At 38.1% G+C, this 20,786-nt stretch overlaps 1 protein-coding gene across 1 annotated transcript in view; it reads right to left on the bottom strand.

Moving 5' to 3' along the window:
- The window catches only part of cntln (centlein, centrosomal protein), a 192,238-nt gene that overhangs the window by 140,473 nt on the left and 30,979 nt on the right, over nt 1-20,786 (bottom strand). The window contains exons 8-9 of the mRNA XM_069190797.1: nt 17,512-17,670; nt 17,079-17,270 (exon numbers count right to left, since the gene is read on the bottom strand). Coding sequence (XP_069046898.1) covers nt 17,079-17,270; nt 17,512-17,670 — 351 coding nt within the window. The remainder of the gene's footprint in view (nt 1-17,078; nt 17,271-17,511; nt 17,671-20,786) is intronic.

Raw genomic sequence — 20,786 nt, 5'->3', positions numbered from 1 at the left:
CAGTATATAGTATGCATGGTTGAAAGACATACAGTGAGTAACCCTCCATTTTATGATAATTTAAGTACTAATGCATTAGATTTTAGTTGATTATCATCCATCCATTTTCTAACAGCTTCATTCAATTTAGAGTCGCAGGGGAGACGGCGGCTATCTCAGCAAGTAGTAGGCAAGAGGTAGGATACACCCTGGACATGATGCCGGTCCATAGCAGGGCACACAGCCACAAACACAGACACGCACACACTCCCACCAGGGCCGATATTCCCAGAAGCCCATTAACCTACCAGTATGTCTTTGGACTGTGGGAGGAAACTGGAGCACCCGGAGGAAACCCACACAACTACAGGGGGGGCATACAAACTCCACACAGATAGCACCCCAGGTCCAGAACCGAATCCAGGGTTCAGCGCCGCAAGGCAGTAAATGCTAACCACTGTGTCACCGTGCCACCCAAAATAACATTGATCAACTAAAACAAATAACAGTAAAACATCTATGCTCTGTGACAAGCACACCCCCACTGTAATGAAAGGACCATAAAACTGTCAGTGAGCCTGTAAAATTGTCTCCAGCCTGTCATTCCCCCCACCACCAACACAGAACTGCAGGGGTGCTCATTACTATACAAGGATAAGCCCATATTGAGATGCTTGAGCAGAGGTACTTGGGCAGGGAGCAGGAAGAGGCTCACCCACTTGCTAGATTCGCATCGCAATCCTTGTGTGTTTGGGGGCTAATTTAAAAGTTGCACTTAACAACCTTCAGTCTGTGTTTGTCCCACTCTGCTCACCTTCCATTTAAGACCCCATCAGGCGGAACAAATGGAGAATAAGATAATTTCTTAATGTTAAACTCACAGATGTTGAGACCTTACTGTATATAATGTTAGAAATGTTTTAAAAAGTTACAGTGCATATGTGATATACTGCATATCAAAATATTGTAGAATTTTACTCAAGGTTCATTTCATTTGCATCCCTGTTTCAACCCAGTGCATGGTGCACAGAATTGCTGGAACTTTTAACATTTAAAATGCCTTTTCTTAAGAGGGCAATCTCAAAACGTCTCAAAATATTCAAAAGAAAATGTGGATTATTGTGACATAAAGAACTACATTTTTATATTATACATTTATACTTCTGTTTCAGGATTCTAACTTCCAAGTAAAGGTTCTTCTCATGGTTAGGATACAGTACTAGCTGAACACAGGAATGATAAGAAAGTACAGTTGAAAAAGTTTGTGAGCCCTGGATTTCTGCAATAATTACCCATAAAAATGTGATCTGATCTTCAACTAAGTCACAATAATAGACAAACACAATCTGCTTAAACTAATAACACACAAAAAATTGTACTTCTTCTTGTCAGTACTGAACACATCATTTAAACATTCACAGTCTAGGCTGGAAAAAGTATGTAAACCTAGGCAAATGACTTCACCAAAAGCTAATTGGAGGCAGGTGTTCATATCAATGAGATGAGATTGGAGGTGTGGGTTGGAGGTGCCCTGCCCTATAAAAAAGGCACACAAAGATTGGTTACTGACAGAGTCTGCTTTTCTCAAGAAAGAGCTGTTCATGTGACACATGCCCCGATCAAAAGAAATATCAGAGGACCTTGTAAGAAGAATTGTAGAGATGCATAATTGCAGAGATTGTGGGCGTCCTGCAAAGATCATGGCAAGATCATGCAAAGATCATGTGCAGCGTGCAATGCTGAAGTAGGTGAAAAAGAACCCTAGGGCAACAGCAAATGTCCTGCACGAATCTCTTGAACTTGCCAAAGTCTCTGTTCATGTGTCCACTGTAAGAAAAACACTGAACAAGAATGGTGTTAATGGATGGACAAAATGGAGGAAACCACTGCTCTCCAAAAAAACATTATTAAACGTCACAAGTTTGCAAAAGACCACCTGGATGTTCCACAACGCTTCTGGAACAATGTTCTGTGGACAGATGACACAAAAGTTTAACTATTTGATAGCAACGTGCAATGCTATGTTTGGAGGAAAAAAAGCACTGCACACCAACACCAAAACCTCATCCCAACCGTGAAGCATGGTGGAGGGAGCATCATGGTTTGGGGCTGCTTTGCTGCTTCAGGGCCTGGACAGCTTGCTATCATGGAGGGAACAATGAATTCAAAATTGTATCAAGAAATTTTGCAGGAGAATGTCAGGGTAGCAGTCTGTCACCTGAAGCTTAATAGAAGTTGGGTGATGCAGCAGGACAATGACCCAAAACACAGGAGTAAATCATCAACAGAATGGCTTAAACAGAAGAAAATTTGTGTTCTGGAATGGCCAAGTCAGAATCCAGACCTCAACCCAATTGAGATGCTGTGGCATGACCTGAAGAGAGCTGTTCACGCAAGGAATCCCAGAAATACCAATAGTTTTGTAAGGAGGAATGGTCTAAAATTCCTCATAAGTGTTGCACAAGTCTCATCAGCAGCTACAGCAAACATTTGGTAGAGGTTATTGCTGCTAAAGGAGGTTCTACCAGTTACTAAATACAAGGGTTCACATACTTTTTGCAGCCTGGACTGTGAATGTTTAAACGATGTGTTCAATATTGACCAGAAGAAATACAATTTTGTGTGTTTTTTTTTTCTTGCAACTGTATATAGTAATTATATGTATATACAGAAAATAATATAATTATTCTTGTAAATCAATAGGTCCCAGACAATTCACGCCAAACTGCAGCTCTTCAACATATTAGCAACTACATTTCAGAAAGCTGAACCTTTTCAACGTATTCACAGTTCCTAACACAAGCAAGAATTGAAACTAAAAGGAAATATGTACTAACCCAGTTAACAATATGTAAGGATAAAATGGATCCTTAAAAGTTGCTTTTCAACTCATGCCACCATCATATCACAATAACCTATTTGCATAGTCTTAAATAACTGAAAATGGTGACTGAAATTTTCTATAAACAATTAAAGAGATGTTAACAGATTGTCACTTATTTGTTCAAAAGAATAACTAGATTTCCTCAGCAATGCACTGTACAAACATTAAAGTGAATACATTTTTTTTGCTGAAGAAGCTACTGTATTCTTGTAAATGTGGACAAAAGTACATTGAGAGAGATTATGCTGTTGATTATACGGAGATTTTTAGTAAAGCACCAACACATTTCCGGTTTCTAACATTTCTGTCCCCCATATTAATATTCCATCTATCCATTTTTTAACCATTTTATCCAGTTCAGGGCTGCAGGGGAACTGGAGCTTATCCCAGCAAGCAACAGACGCAAGGCAGGATAAACCTGGATGGGATGCCAGGTTTTGTTACAGATAGGATATCTCAACACTGTTGGGTGTTCTTTGGTTGTAGATGCTACAATACTACTGTAGTACAGACGGCTGGAATGTGAGACGTCATGGCGTAGTTACGTGTAGTTTTGAAATAAGTTCATTACGAATGACCCTGAAGAGCTGAGTTGAGAGATACCGACATACCTTCATTTACTCAGCTCTGAAGCACAGACTATCTGAGTCCCTTTTATACATAAGATACAGTATAGCCACAAATGACCTATTGTTTTACCATAAATGTTAGGAAACATTATATAATTGGTATGAATAAATTTTAAAACCAGCACACAATGTACATTCCATACATTATCCGGATGCTCCCAAAAGTCACACTATCTAGGCTGGTAAATAAAGATTTGTCATCATACACCATGTGCTCTGCCCTTCTTTATCAAACATGAAGCAAAAAAGTCTTAAACTCTACAGGATCATACAAATTCTAATTGTGTCTATACTGAATCTACTTCCAAGATTTTATGAACTTATTTTCTGAGTTGCCTGGTTTAACCGAGTCCCATTTCAAGACGTCAATGTCCCTGCGTAGTCAGATTGGGCTTCCATGCTCCATTTTGTTTGGCTTCTAAATCTTTCCAGTAAGTGATTCACTGTGTTGATTGTTAATTCATGCCCAGTGCTTAAATATTATTGTAGAATATTTGCAATTTTTGTTCAAATTAAGATACAGAATTACTATTTATGTTTTGTGTTGTTGTTTGATAGGGGGCACGTTTTTAGCTACTCTAGTGAAAATTCTGCAAAACACATTTTATGAACCATCGGTATATGGTATATGGTATATGTTATTTGTTCTGGCCGTTGGCATTAGCTTATTTTCAAAAAAGATTCTAGATTAACCTTTATTCTTAACAATTGTTTCCACACAAATGTCCAGGCACGTCCAACAACCCTGTGTATTTTAATATTTCACAGTTTTTATGAGTGTTCGAAGACATAGACGATCAAAGGAAACACAAACCACTACTCTAAACATGACCCTGCCTGTACATAACAAGCAAGATGGATTAGGTCAAGGTTATGTTTTAAAGATAATAAAGTTGTACTGACAGATTCCAAACTGTAGGAGCACCGTTGGAAGAACAACATTTCTAGTTTGGTTAACAGCTTCCAAGAAAATTCTGTCATTTCTTTTTTACTTCAGCAAAAATTAAAATGGCTTAAATATTTATAATCTGGTTTGGAAGTTTGGAGTCTTCTACTCAATATGCTCATTTGAAGCACTGAGACAATAGACATTAGACAATAGTTGACACTAGAAGGTATAGAATGCCATGAAAAATCCTGACTAAATGTCCTGCTGTTATTTTGCTATTTTTCTGAAACCTTTTTCCTAAAAATGTTCCCATTAGCTATTACAGCCACATTATTTCATGCACGTTTAGTAACTAATCGCTATTGTTAACCCTTCCATCATAATCATTCCTCTTTCCTGTCAAGCCCATCCTAAATCATTTCAATGGGATTGAGGTTAAGGGACTGCAGACGCCTAAGTATCAATTTTCTCATTTAGGTTTGAATCCAACAATGTTTTTAGATGATGGATCCTTACCATGTGTTTTATATTGGTCACTATGTCGTTCAAATCAAACATTAGTCTTTTTGTCTGAAGGCAAAAAAAGGTTAAGCTATATTCTTTCCGGGACAAAAAAACCCTTTTGCATAAGCAATACAAAAAAGGAAATGCAAAGTCTGACAATTAATGTCAGATTCATATTATGCTAAATTTTAAAGAACAATACAAGAATGTAATACATTATACACCGGGTTTTGCAATGTATATTCATCCCCTGCAAAGCTCCAATATTTTGCCTGCAAGTATAGCACTTTCAAGCAGGACTTCATATTTGGAATCTACACACTTGAATCTACTCCACACTGATAAAAACTAAAAAATGCTGACAGTATGTAAATAACATTTTTAAAGAAAATTAGAATTCCTAATTCAATTCCATTGCTATTGCTAAATCAATTCAGGTGCAAAAGAAGAATTTCAAAGGTTGTTAAATTAGTCTAATACTCTCTGTCTCTAAGAACAGCAATTTGACTTGACCTCAGAGTAAATGCATCTGTCCTTGTAAGATCCCACAGATACATATTGAATTTCAAGCCACAGCTCGCAGTGATACGACAAATCGACCATGAAGACTAAGGAGCTTTCAAAACAAATCAGGGATAAAGAAGTAAAGAGGCACGGCAGTAGAGAGTTTAGGAGATGGTTACATCCAACTTTGAGTACCTCAGTCCATCATTACGAAGTGGAATGTACATCATCAGACACCACCTGGATCAGACCACTGCTACAAATTGAACAACCAGGTGAGTAGGAAACCACATTTGGAAAGATTTTCAAAGTCTACTGTCTGAGATGATTGGCAAGAAAGAATCCGTGCTGAAAAAGACATGATACATTTTTTATGAAAAATACCGCAACATTTTTGCCAGACAATTTTCTGGTTAGATGAGACAAAAATTGAACTTTTGGTCTATATACAAAGCCTGGCAAGAGCCCAGCAAAGCACTCAATATTCCAACTGTTAAATATGGTGGTGCTAGCAACATTTTATGGGGAATCTTCTCATCAGTAGGGACCAGAAAGCTTGTCAGAATTAAGAAACAATGTAGGGTACATAGTACAAGAGAGTCCTAGAGGAAGTCCAGCCCAAGTCACCCAAGAATCTGAAAATTGATCAAATATTCAAATTTCAGCTGGATGCAAAGAATTAGGCTGAAGCCACACAGAAGTAGTAGAAGACATTAAATGACCTTGAATGGCCCAGTCAAGGTCTTGACAACAGCTCATCTAATGAAGTTCTCAGAACTTAAGCAATTTTGCCAGGAAGAATGGAGAAAATGTTACAACCTATGCAATAATACTGACAGCATTAATTGCTGCTAAAGGTGCTTCTACCAAGTACTGACAGCAGGGGGCTAAATACGTATGTACTTAATAAAATAGAAAGGAACAACATTTTTGAGAAAGGTTCTTCTTGTAGATTTTGACAGTTAAATACCCCCCACTGCATAAAAGTGTAAGTTGCTTTGCACAAAAACAGCAGTCAAATGAATTAACAATAATGCCTGAACCCATAATTAAGGCTTTGTTGACAATTATCCAGTCAGTGGATAGGTTCACTTGTTCACAGCACAGCCAAGCTGGAATTCAGACAGATATCACTGTGCCTGTACCTAAAATGTACTATTTTACTACAGTCTGCAGGTATGTATAAAGCGACACAAAATACTTGGAAACGACAAACATTTGTACCTGCTAACAGTGCAAACCAGCTATTCCAACGTTTTTTACTAGTAAATGTAATATTCTACTTTCATCTTAAAGGAATATTTTTATAGTGGAATTGTATCATTGTTAACATAATCATTGAGGACAATTTCCTACAGCTAATAAGAGAAATATGAACTTGCATTTGATATTATTAAATATTGCTGCTAAACTAAAGCAAATCCTGCAATTTCCCTCACGGGATCAATAAAGCATCTATCTACAGTACCAATCATTTTGATCATTTCAGATATGTGAAAAAAGCTCATATACAAATTCCTACAATTAAGTACATTTCTGGTTATACTGTACATGTTAAGGAACAAGTAATAGGTTTATTCCATGCCGAAAAGAGAAGAAAGAAATCACAATGTTTCGGCTCTGGAGCGTTCTTCAGGTGTAAGAAGGCTCCACCCAAAGAAGGCTCCACAGTCGAAACGTTGTATTTTCTTTCTTCTCTTTTCAGCATGGAATAAACCTATTACTTGTTCCTTTGCAGCCTACGCATGCTGACGCAGCTACCCACCTGTACATTTTAATGCTCAAATCAATCTGCAACAAAATTTGCAACCGCTAAAGAGAAATCAGCTATCAATAATCCTTTGCATGTGCTATTATATAACTTTATGGCTGAATGAATACCTCTGATTGGTGGGCAAAGTTGTATAAGAAATTTGAGATTGGCTCTATAAGGACATGAATGAAAACACCATTGTTGCACAGACTGCAAAACTAGTATGGTGATTTCTTACAGAATACAATACTCTACGTAACCTACACTTTGAAAACACACCATGACGTTTCCATATGGTATTTTTAAAAGCGTTTTTCAGGTTCAGAAATATCTCAAATGTAAGTAAATAAATCATGATTTTTTCATGATTTTCAATGTATTCATTGGTGAACAACTTTGATGACTCAAGTAATTTTCTCATAATCACAACGATTTCACGTTTTCCCAAATCTCCTGCCGCAAACCCAAAGCAATATGTAGCCGTCAGTTCTTTACCCTCTGCACGAAGGAACACTGAGATTTATCTCCATGGCTCTGATGTCTTGTGCCGGAGAGGAACAGCTGGAACTTTGTTTGAACTGCCGCCCAGACAATTAAAAACCCACCGTTTACTAAAAGCACAGAAAGCCTGAGGACTGTCATGTATTTAAATCTGGATGCTGTCCCTGCATAGCTTTTAAATACCAGTTTAATTGCATTTCATTATACTGACGCTTCGGATAATGTCCTGCTCTTGTCCACCTGTGTGCTTACACTAGTGATGTGTGCCCTTGGTGGGCATGCGGGATTGTTGTTACAGCAGCTGTTAGGTTGGCACTATCTGCCGTTAGGTAATCAGTTCCAAGTGCCAGGCCAAAGTAGCATGTCTTCTGGTTTGCAGGCAAAATGGTGTCTAGAGCAGCCATGCCCTTTGGCAGGTTAGGCAAGCAGCCATTCTCAGCACTATCTTTTATGGCTGCCCTCCGCAAGGCATCAGAGACAGGAATCTGGGGCTCCAAAACAACTCATTAGGGGCAATTAGAAATGAGCCCTTAAACAAACTAAACCGGATTTGAGGACTGTGGTCTATACTATGGATTCAGTTCCACAAATTCTAACGCTCATGAAGGACTTGTCACAGTGACAAATAAATCGTAACAAGGTTTGGCACCGCCTTATTTAATATGGCATAAATTAACATCAAATTCATATGCAATTGCATATTAATTGCACATTAAAATAATGCCATATTACTTTCAATTAGGGTTTAAAATTAAATGTTTTCATTAAAGGAATGTCAACAATGTGAAGCGAATGAAATTTGACAACTAGTAACTCTTATATGGTAAAATGTCTACTACAACTAAGTTGCCAAACCTTGGCACAATCCACTTCTTCTGACAGAAATGTGTAGGCAATAAAATAAAGTAATTGCTCCTTTTTCAATTAAGTATCGTCTCTGCTCTGTAATTCCATCAGCTTTAACATTTGTGTTTTAATGTTGACTGAAAGTTACAAGGTGAGTGAATTTAATATGCAAATGCATAATTTATGTTATGCAAAATAAAACAGTACCCAAGATTTTGTATAAATACATGTCACTTCAGGAATTATACTTTAAAATAGGTTCTTTACAAATCTAAATGCATCCAAATACTATTTTTTTCATTACATTACTAATAATTTAGTCCCTTTCCTGTTGTCTAAAGAACAATTTCAACAAAATGCAGATTTCTCTGTTCTGTTACTAAAAATATAATGTTACTCAAAGATAAAGCACTCTTTTATAAGGTCTAACAATACTGTTAAGTATTTTGAATGCCTCCAAAACAATCTGTCATTTGCTAGTAAAAACAAAATAATTTCCAATGTACATTTCCGTACAGAGAAAAAAATAATATAACACCAACATCAAGGGGAACAAAGTCAGTATTTTAACTAATGTTAAAGTCCACATCTGTACCATTAACAATCTGCAGTGACTTGCTTAATAAAATGAAGAAAAGACAATTGAAAATAATCATGTAAACATATACAAAATACAGATCTGCTCATTTAAAAGAGTAGAATAAATTACTATTCAGATTAAATGCATTACTATGATAAAATTATTTACAGTTCATTGTAAGTAAAAAAGGACTCAGTACCAAGAAACAATACTGTAAAAAATAAAATCCTTTTTCCATTCAGAAACCAAAAGAGAAAAATGTTGATCCACAACATGGAAACAAAACACACATTGCTAGTTTTCTCCCTTCGCGGAACAATGTTCAAAGCCATCTCTCTCATTTATTTAAATGAGAGCCGAGTTACTGGGTCTCCCCAGCGATGAGTACTTTGATCATTTCCAACAGTACTTCCAAACATTTAAAATTAAAATAAATCTCTCTAACAACCTGTGCATTAGAATTTAACAGGTGTTCAGGAAAAAGTTGCAACAGAATTTCAGATTACACTGGAATACACACCCCTGCCGGTGCAATTATAAATAAGGAACAGAAAGCCCCGATGACTGCATTACTCCTTGGGACGCCTGATCTGTTAACTTTGATGTCTGCAGGTAAAAAAGTTAAGAAACAAAGCAGTTAGGCACTCACTACATATGTTCTATAAACACAATTTAATATTAATGAACTGTACCGGTTTGTGTATCAAATATACAATGATTACAGCCCCCAAAATATGTGATTTGCCTTCTCATGCTGGGAAGGTCTTGCACTGAATCCACTTCCATCAGAGAGCTCGGCACACAACAGCACACAGGCCTGCAATGCAGCTATAGGGGTTCAGAACTAACTGTGGGGAAAGTTGCACTGTTGAATTTGATTAAAGTCTAATTAAATCATTAACAGTTTGAAGTGTTCTGTGTTTAAGCAGAAGAAGGCACTGTGATCTCAGCAGTCACACTCTATTGCAATGGCTTTTGTGGTCTTTTTTTATCCTTTTTGGTTTTGTTTTTATGCTGAACCAATGTGGAATCGCTAATTGTTTTATGTTTCATCTCAGGGCAAAGACTCCTGTACGGCGTGGGGAAACCGAGGGGCAGGCAAGACAGGCCAACTCATCCACCCATTAGAGCCATTCGTTCAGCCACACACTGCAATCTCCACACTGCCTTCCTGTACAGTTAGACGACTAATTAGAGGCTCATTAATGTCATTGCAAGCGCACAAAAAGTAGCAGGGGTTGCTATTTTCACCAGGACCAAGAGAGCCATCTAATGCCAACCCTACCCCCCGTACCCCAGTTGGAGAATCCTAGTCACAGATGGCTTGTGACTTTGTCATTGCTTCAGAGTTATAACTACAGAAATTTTGCACTTCTTTACTTTACAGCTGTCACCTCATACAAAATGCACAGAAAAAGCATCGATACACCAACCTGTTTATGAATTGTGGGTTCTAAATTTGTTTTTAAATGATGGCAGTGAATTAAGAATCACATCCATCTATCAATTTTCTAACCTCTTTATCCAATGCAGGGCTGCAGACAGACAGACACACACACGCCCACACCACGGCCAGTTTTTCCAGAAGCCAATGAATCTTTCGGACTGTGGGAGGAAACCCGAGCGAACATGGGGAAAACATACAAACTCCATGCGGATAATACCCTATGTCTGGAACTAAACCCAGGGCCACAGCACTGTTATTAAGTGGTGAAAAAGCCTTAAATAAGCTGCTCAATTGCCTGATTGAGATTGGGAGGGTCCGCCTCATTGAAAAATTGATGGCACAGGGTCGGAAGGAGGCCTGTCCGAGCCCATGCGAATGTACCGGTTGCCCAGGGCAACATCTAGATGCAAATCACTCCCAGCCCAGGCGCAACATACCTATCATAGAATCAAACACAACGCAGGTGAAAATTACTGAAAAAAACTATTAGTTTATCAATAACCAAGAAAATAAAATGAATATACATTTCATGAGTGCTCAGTATAGTGGTGGAACACCCACACATGAAGTACGCAAGCCAGTGAAAAAGTGTCTGGAATCAGAGCTCATCAGGCACTTGGCATAATTTTAATGACTGTATAAGCAGTTCCGTTTAAAACCTGTTTTTGGGAGCTCGCTGAAAAAGAAAAATGAGTAATTAAAATGAGTAATTAAACTTGTGTATACTACATTAAATTGTGAGCAACAGGAAAGATTTTTTGCAAGCACCAGCTAAACATAGCTGGTGGCAAACACTTGCAATATTTATTTTTATTATTTGATTTTTTTTTTTCCGCAGGCTATGGTGTAAACTTTTTTAATCTTTTCAATTACATTCAACTTTTAAGAAGCGTCTCATAAAAGCTCTCTATGGCATACTCCCTTCACATCAGGGGATGCTTGCAAATGAAAACAGTTTGTTTTCAAAAGTTATCACAATGCAAACACTTTTCCCTGTTTCAGTTCTTGGCATTTGTACATTCATGGAATAGGAGACCACTGGTGAGGATACTTCGACTTGGACCTGTCGGCATTCACCGAGTAGAACATATGAAACTGTACTGCAGCAGGCCTGATCGGCACTTGACCAGATGCACCTTCGTCTGAAAGAAAATGCACTTTAAAGTGAGATAATGGAACTGGGAAATGTTCTAAAATTTTACTTGGGTGGCTTACGCATATATTTGCTTTCTTGGCCAATACTTACATAATTCCTACTGCTTCTATTATTGGGTTAGTATGAAAATATCCTGACCAACAGTATGGCAAAGATGTCTACTGCTTTATGTAAAGATTTAAAGAGATTTTAGCATTAGTGAATAAGACACTACGGTGAACAAATTGGGGTTGTTTTTATATTTTAAGACTTAGTCATCCTAATGGGCTTGTAAATGCACAGTAAGTACTCATTTCATTTGACTGAATTGTGAAAGATAAAAAAAACAATTCTGTACAAGTTTGGAAAAACAGCACAAATAAGGCATTTTATAGCAAGGAATTAGGATTCACAAGCTGAAAATGTTCTTCCAAAATGAAACAGAAAATGGTTGCACAGAGTATTTTATAAAGTAGCGTGACAATTAATTTGCAATTGAAAACAGCAATAGAAAAGTATAACCACATGGTCACATGTTGTGCCTACAGTGACTGACAAGCCCGTCACTGGTCATTGGGGACACTTTTTGCTTGTTTTTTCCCCTCTCTCCTCCAAGAGTAGGGTTGTCTCTAAAAAACCTCCAGATCATTTTCTCCATCAGCTTTAAAGTCACTGAGGTACTCTGAGCCCTTCATTCGCAATATCCCCCGATGGCTTATCCTTAGACCCTGGTCCATTACAGCTGTCAGTGTGGCTCACTCATGCCAAGTTACCACTGCTTTTGATCCTCATGGTGTCTCCACTACATGCCTACCACCAGAAGCCAGCAGCTAGACACTGCCCTTTCAATATCCTGCACTTGAGGTGCAGGATCAGGGCCTCTACACCACACCACTTCTCTCTGGTTCTCACACATTGCCGGAGGCCAGCTGCTAGTCAGATCATTCCATCACTCTGGACTTCCCGTGTTGAGTGAGGGTCTTCCTGGCCACACCCCTGCTCTCTGGATTTCACTCACTACTCACTAATACTTTTACTCAAACATGTTACTTTAGCTCGCCCATACAGAATTACTTTAACTCACTAACAAACTTCCTTTCTATCAGGCACAACAGACAGGTCAGCAGCCCTGCAGCTCAATAGCACTGTTCCTTTGGCATGCCTCCAGAACAGCCTGTTATTAACTTTTCGCAGACGAATCCCCTCCGGGTCGCTTGATCTTAGTCACTCTCCTTCTAGGGGGAGGTCTTCCTCTCTGTTTCTCTTGCTGGTTTCCTGTTTCACAACAATCACACACGCAGACGCCAGCCTTATGCTCTCACACAACACCGACCAGCTCAGTTACAATATAAGACAACTACACAAATGCCAACAGCTACTAGAGCCACCAATCGCCAGCTGCATAAGCACACCGTGAGACCTGTACATTGACATCAGACTGATAATGTCTTAAGAACCGCTGTCACACATAGAGCAACAGAGTCCCGCTTTCTCTCTGTGCTTCAGGCAGGTCATGAGAAAGAAAGGAACTGCAAAGAATGGTCAATATGGCCCAGAAGATCATCGGCTGTGGTCTCACCAAGATTAAACAGCTCTATGTGGACGGCTGCCGTGGTAGAATTCTGGCCATCACAGAGGACAGTCAACACCCCGGGCATGAGCTTTTCACCCCACTGCCCTCAGGCAAGAGATACAAGAGCATATGGACACTGACCACTAGATTCTTCAATAGCTTCTATCCACAGGCAGTGAGATTGGCGAACACATTTAGCCATGCCCCTCGGACCACACCTACACCTTCTACCTCATTATGATTTATTTATTGCACATCTCCAGTCATTGTTTACACATCTGCATTGTTTACATTTAAACTGTTTACTTGTACATTGTCTACTGTTTGTTTGTATATTGTCTTGATGCACTGTCTGCACTTTGTGTTTTTACACTTGTTTGAACAATCGAGAGACTTTCTGTAAGTAAGAATTCCATTGTACCAGTACATGTACCAGTTACATATGGCAATAAACTTCAAGTTCAAGGTCACTCTCACGGCCACACCTCTGCATAAACTAAGCCTACAAAAACACACATAAGTCTGCACCTCAGTCTCTCCGGCTCAGCCAGGTCTTCTGCCTAGCCCCAAAGGTGCTGGCTAAACTACACGCTGCACTCCATGCTTTCTTGGGAAGCAAGTTCAGAACTGACAGCCTGATTTGTCAGCTCTGCTCACAGGGTAAGATCCAGTCTGCACTTATAAGTCCGCCCACAGCTGTAGCTCATCAGCTTACATGCTTCCTACAGCTGCAGTCATTCAGATACAAATGATTCTCAAGGAGAAGATCCATCCTTCAGCATCCCCATGCCTTGTGGCAACTTACAATTACAATGGATATTATACTTAAAGAAACAAGGATTACATTTTATCCCCAAGTTAATAACCTCTGAAAGACGTACAGACAATCTACTGTATACCTATTGGAAATACCCAAAGTAAATATCTGTGATTACAACACTGCTACTGTATGTAATTATTTTGTTGAAAGTTCATAATGTCAACTTTCTAGTGCCCTGTTTTCAATGGATTGATTATGCTGATATGAGATATTTGTCAAGGGAATATTTAATGTGTTTCACATGCGTTTTTCTACAATTTGCTTATACCCTTCCCCTGATTTGTGTTTTTCAAGAACTCTATCCCAGATTTTCTTTGAATGTTCTTTTGTCTTCCTGATGTAGTTTTTGTTGGTTGCTGTAGTTATCAACTTTGGAACCTCCCTGTGAAAGGTGTATTTAACCTGAACTCATGTGAAACACCTTAACCATACACATGTGTACTACAACTAATTTCTTCTAAACACAATTGATTGCACCAGAGACCATTCTGGAATGTCATAGAAAAGAGGGTGAATACTTATGCTGTTATTTTCTGTTTTATAATTACAATTTAATAAGGGTTATCTGTAGAATTAGTTTTCTCTTTAACTTTATACAGTAGGATGCTTTGTGTCAATCAAATATGAACTTTTTTACAGGGCACTTATTCTGTTTTTTACACTTGATCTGACAAACACCTTATAATTTAATTGCTCTTATAGTTAAATTGTTTTTTTCTCTTTAAATAAAATACTCAGTTTAGGACCATGTTGAGTTTGCAGTTATTGTGTTTTTTTTATTCTGGACATTTGTTAAAGTCCCTCCTGCATTTAAACTTGATAAAGGCTGCGATTCTGAATGCTTGCATTTAAGAAGTACAGAATGACACACATCACATTATTCAAAACAGATTAAGACTTTTTTACATATCAAGTAGTTCCATGTACTACAGTACATAATTATTTTGTGACTCAGTGTTACATAGTGTGGAAAATTAATAAATACATAATTGCCCCGCATTTATGACTGACATTCTGTCAATGGTTCTCTAAAATACGTCTGTTTCTTAGGTTCTGGCACTTTTACCATTGGGTTTCAGGGAATATGGGTTTCAGTTGCAAACAGGCTTTATTTGAAGATGCAGTACAAAGAGAATTCACATAACTTCTGTAAAGTTTATTTCTCCCTACCAATTACACATGTAAGCCTCTTTCATACTGAAAAGCTGAATTTATCTCTCCATATAACTGGCATACATTTTTTTTACCACTTTATTACCTGAAGTGAATTTTTATTGAATCCTACAGAGCTATAATTGGGATAGAAATGAAAAAACTACTTACATGTTCAGATTTATTCTCTTGCTTCTCAAGCATCTATCCACCTGGTACTCTTTAAAGTCTGTTACAGTTTCAGATACATCCTGCAAACATATTCAACCACTCTCGCAAGAGAAAAGGGAAACGGCTGTAGTGCATTATAATAACATAGAACAAAAAGTGTTTCAGTTATTATTTATTTTGTATAGATGCATATAGCAGGACCTCTTATTCTTTTTGATTTTTGACAAGAGATATCATGAAGGAAGCTTACCCTTAAATAATTGAATGATTACAGTAATTCTAGATTATCTGGGACTACTACAAAAGGGGCAAGCAGAAGTTGGCACTAAGGAAATGCATACAAACATGATGTTGTCTTAACAAGACGTTTTGCATTTTTAATAACTCTTTTTGGTAACACCAACAGCCTATCCAAATGAATACAATTAAGCTATAAATATATAAATTGATGGGATTCTGGCTTATTCAAATAAATATTACAGTTTTGTATTCAAAACTGAGTATTTCTATACAGTTTGAGCATAGGAAAAATCAATTGCTTAAATGAGCAATTTAAGACCACAACTAAATAGGAATTTGACTGCTGTACTAATTTATCAGCAAAATGAAAAAATGTATCAAATTCTACATTTCCTTTCAACAATACAAATACTAAAAATGAACAGCACCAATAGAATGGATCCAAGCAAAAACTAAAATACAAATCAATTTTAGAATAACTGCAGCTTCTGTTTTGCACTCAAGTGTTCTGCCTTTGATATTCCTAATAAAAATGGTCTAGTCCATTTAATATAACACAACCAAATTTACAACTCAGTTACTTGAAACTCTTCTGTGAAAGACTCAATAACAAAAATTACTCTGAAAGTTTTTAAAAAACTTGCTGCTATTTCTTCATCTCTATGATCAAATAATTACTATTTCTAGAAAATAAAATTCTGCAAAATAAGAGCACTTCTGGTTTAGTTTATCCTCCTTTGAAACAGACCATTAGCCACTGAATGAGCAGGTGAATGAGACAGCACCAGATTGGAATCACGTGCACACAGCAGGGACAGGAGCTTCTGGTTTCATACTGTATAGACTCTGAGGTTTATCTGATCAAAAATGTTCTTCTCCCTCATTCCTAGCTCCCTTCATTCCAGTCACATTTCTGAAGGGTGCAGCAAGAACGTATTTCAATAAAAAGGTTCTGGATAACCCCAAACCCACATACTGTATGTACTTATGTACTGTACTAGAGAATTATTTTGTGACTCAGTATAACATAGTGTGGGAAATTACAACTATTATAATGCATACATTGTAAAATGTTATAATTTTATAATCATCAAGAGTACCTTTGACACCACATGGTTTTACCTCTAGATGACTGGAACATTCCAAAGTGTTCCTTTAACAGTAACATTCAGTGTTAAAGAGCATGATCTTCTAACCGTATTCAGCAAATCTCTGACTCTGTCATGCCCCTTTAGGTCCAAAACTGTCCTCCGCAGTCTATCAATTCAACAAAACCAGAAAAAATCAACACAGAAGGACATCTGCTACCTTGAATATTGGGGCAAAACTCTGAGAAAGTACAAATTCTTACCTGTTAAACCTGGTCACTAAGAATCTCATGAGCTATTGAACCAATGTGCGATTTTGCATTCTATAAGCGGTGTGTGGCCGTAATGAAAAATACACGTGTTGCTTAGTTCAGAAACATTACCTCCAGATGCTTGGCATTTGTCTGCTTTGCCTGATGATGAGCCGTGACCAAAGCTTGCTGCAACCTGGCTTGTAAATGGCTGATATGTTGCTCCTTTTGGTGCAACTGTGCTGTCAAGGCAATGTGGCTTTGACGCAGCTGCATCTCGCTGGTTTTTAAGGCTTCATACCGCATGCTCAGATCATTGTACAGCTGCAAGAACCAAAACAGATTTACTCACAAACCTGAGAAATGGCCAAGCAGGTAAAACGCACATACAGTATCTGCAGTTTTTTCTTTCCAAGGAGATTTACAGTACACTAGATGCTAAAATCACACGGAAATAAAGACATGGGAAGCCTACTTCGAAGACTTGAGATGGTGCTGACAAAGGAGCAAGCAGCTATTCTAATCTGCCTCTGAAATGCAAAAACAGAATTTCAGGAACAATTACCCTTTGGCAGGATATAGTTTCGGTGGTGTGCGCATCTTCCTGGTTGCGCAGCACCTTCTGCGTGTCCAGATTGAGGCCCTCGAGCTGCTGGATGATCTCTGCTTGCTGGGCCGCATGCTCGGTACTCTGTTTATAGAGGTTCTGAAGCTCCTGCAGCTCCTTCCTGCAAGGAGAGTAGAACAACGACCTCAAGGATTCAATAATGAACTCCTACTGCATTTTCATTTACACCTTTTCCCTGGGTCACAAAAACCCAGATTTACCTAAATTTGACAAACCCCCCATGGATCCCATAATAATCCGATTTTCCAGTTGCAGAAAGTTTACGTTAGATGGGTAAAGAGCAAGTCAAGTGGCAAATCCCTTTAAAGGTTTATAAGCACAGAGTACACATAATGCAGTCAACCATGACTCCATATTACGATCAGTTTCACTTTGTTTTTGCACTCTTGTGACATCCTCTGTGTATCATCAGGCGCATTTTCACTAAAAAGTCTGAGTAACATTGCAATCATGGCAGGGGAGCCCCCAACTAATTTTATTATGAACTGTGTATTTCATTTTATGCTGAATTACTGAAAAGTACAGTGCACGGCAATGAATTGTACAGTATATAAAAGATAATTCTCTTTCTCCAGTATTTAATTTATTTACTGTAGTGTAAATATTATAGTGTATTCTGTAAATGTAAGCTATGTTCGGTATTTAATTATTTTAATTATTGGATTTTAAAACTTTTTAACTGCTTCATTTCATTTCTCTCCCTGTATGTAAACAGGTAAAGTTTCCTTTCTGTCTAACGCCTGAATAACTAGCTGCAGCTATATTCTCTCACCTGCTCTGTACCTCTCTCCATGATCAGCACACACATACCTCTTACCATTACAGGACAACAGACCCTGGTGAGCCCGTGATTCTGCTCTTCTGCTCCTTTTTACTTGCTTGCCAAGTGAGGGAGCAAGGGAAAACAAGGAGGAACTCCAACATATTATAAATGGAAATTCTCTATATGTGTTTAGGCAATGGCTAAAAAAACAGGTCACTTACAACTTCCATTTCGCATAAAACTTTGGTTACATAAGGATTTATAGAACTGAAAAGGCGTAACACAGAAAGTGAATACATTTTCCAATCAGATATGTCAGCTCTCTATTCCAACAGCAGTCTCAATGTTTATACTGTATGCTTACAAACTCTTCCAGAATAAAATAAAAGCATTTTTTAAAGAAAACAAAGGCAGATACAAGACACCATGCAGAGTGATTTTGAATATTTCTAATGCACCTTTATCTTTATTTGCGTTTTACTTCTTTTTCATTAAAAATCCTCCCAGATGAAAATTAAGAATTTTAGATCACCCTTCTCTACACCTAAATTTCTTAGCTGAAGGATCCCTTTCAGGTTATACGTTTCCACAAGACAGTCCCCCACACCCCCAAGAGTAAGCTGAAATAAAAGCAAATTGTAATGCTAATTATAAAGCAAGGACTAAATAATCCATTCAACATATTTCCATTCACAAAACTAAAACTGATTTACAGTCAGCCTTTTCTAGGAAACCCTGGAGTATGTCTGACAAAGCTGAAGGGTGCCCAGATCATGATTTGGAAACAATCTTTTTAAAACATAGAAGAAAAAAACTGAACTTGAAACAACTTATTCTTTGAACAAAAGTGGCATTTACAAGTATTTCAATTAAGCTTTCAGAAAACCCTTACAGAAGATGTGAGTGACATCTTATTCAAACGGCTATGCTAAGTACCAGTATAAGCAACAGTTTGATTAAAGCTAAGGCTCTCAATCTCTGTACATTTTTATTATATTGACTAAAGCTCACTGCTCTTTGCCAAATCCTGTGTGGTACCCTTTTTATTCTCCAAAGCACATCAAGTATGCAGGGCTTATCCAATGGCTTTATCACAGAGAAGATTTACATGTCGCCAGAGAAACTCAAATTGGAACATGTTAAAGCTTTCACCTAGGCCTTTACAAACTTACGCTGCCCTGTTAGACTAAAACCACAATTAAACTACTCAGTCAATTTACTAAAACTTTAAAAGATTAATGGCATTCAATAAGATTATAAATCAATTAATTCACTGCCTATTTTGCTTAACATAGTGCCCTCCTGAGTTATAAGCCATACATAATTCAAAAAAGGATCAAAAGTATGCCTGAAGAATTATAAGTACATATGTTTTGCATGCATGATGTCTCTATGACACTTTTATTGCTACTGATGACATTTTTATAGAGAACAGAGAAATGTTAAAAAAATTACTATTATACATTTTGCCAAGTGTTGCTGCAATCATTTAAGCAATGGCTCTAATTATTCTCTTCAGTTCAGGATGTGATTTGAAACATTTAAGCGGTACTGCATGTTAAAGTTTTATTGCATTGACTTTCAAGGCGTCAGATTCCAGTCAATGCATGGCAGTGGCTTCAAGGCTCCTGCCAATCTGATGTTGGACCCATACCAGCTACACACGCTGCCATTATATTGAGGTTTAAAGAAGGGCATCTCTCTAACAGCTCTGAGTAGTGATGTCGAAATGACTGCACCTAAAAAGCAAAACGGAGGCTGTCATTTTAAAAGTATGTGCATTGGACTGAAGACATTCGAAAAGCCATGTGGCGGATGTGGACAATGAAAAGAAACAGAACATGTACAGTATATTACGAAGACAGCTGCAGCTATGTGATATGTTGAAAAGTAGAAAATGGATGACATGCCTTTTTCTTTTCGGAGCAGAGTCATACATTTTTAATTTAATGGGTACTTACTGTACATTTTCAATTTACTGAAAAGTGGAGAATGCAAAGTTGCTATAGTATAACAATGAATATGTCATTAATTTACCAAACTGCTTTATACCATACGGTGTCGCGGGAAGCCAGTGCCTACACGGTGAGCAAAGAGCGCAAGACAGGGTACACCCTGGACAGGGTGCCAGTCCATCGCAGGGCAAGTGCAAGCCAATCATACATGGGGACAATGTGGAGGCCACGGTAAAGGCTGAAGGGGGGGAATTTGGCCCAGACACCAGGATAACTCCCTACTCTTATCGAGAAATGCCCAGGGATCTTTCAGGACCGCTGAGAGTCAGGACCTCGGTTTAACATCTCATTCAAAAGAGGGCGCTATACAACCCACACAGACCACAGGGTGGGTGCCCCCCACTGATCCCACTAACACCCCTACCAGAAGCAACCATAGCTTCCCAAGAGGTCTCTTATCCAGGTACAGACCAGTCTCAACCCTGCTTAGCTTC

Source organism: Lepisosteus oculatus, chromosome 1 (assembly GCF_040954835.1).
Source record: "Lepisosteus oculatus isolate fLepOcu1 chromosome 1, fLepOcu1.hap2, whole genome shotgun sequence".
Lineage (NCBI taxonomy): Eukaryota > Metazoa > Chordata > Actinopteri > Semionotiformes > Lepisosteidae > Lepisosteus > Lepisosteus oculatus.
Note: the sequence above shows the minus strand (reverse complement) of the source record. Positions and strands in the feature narration are given on the sequence as shown.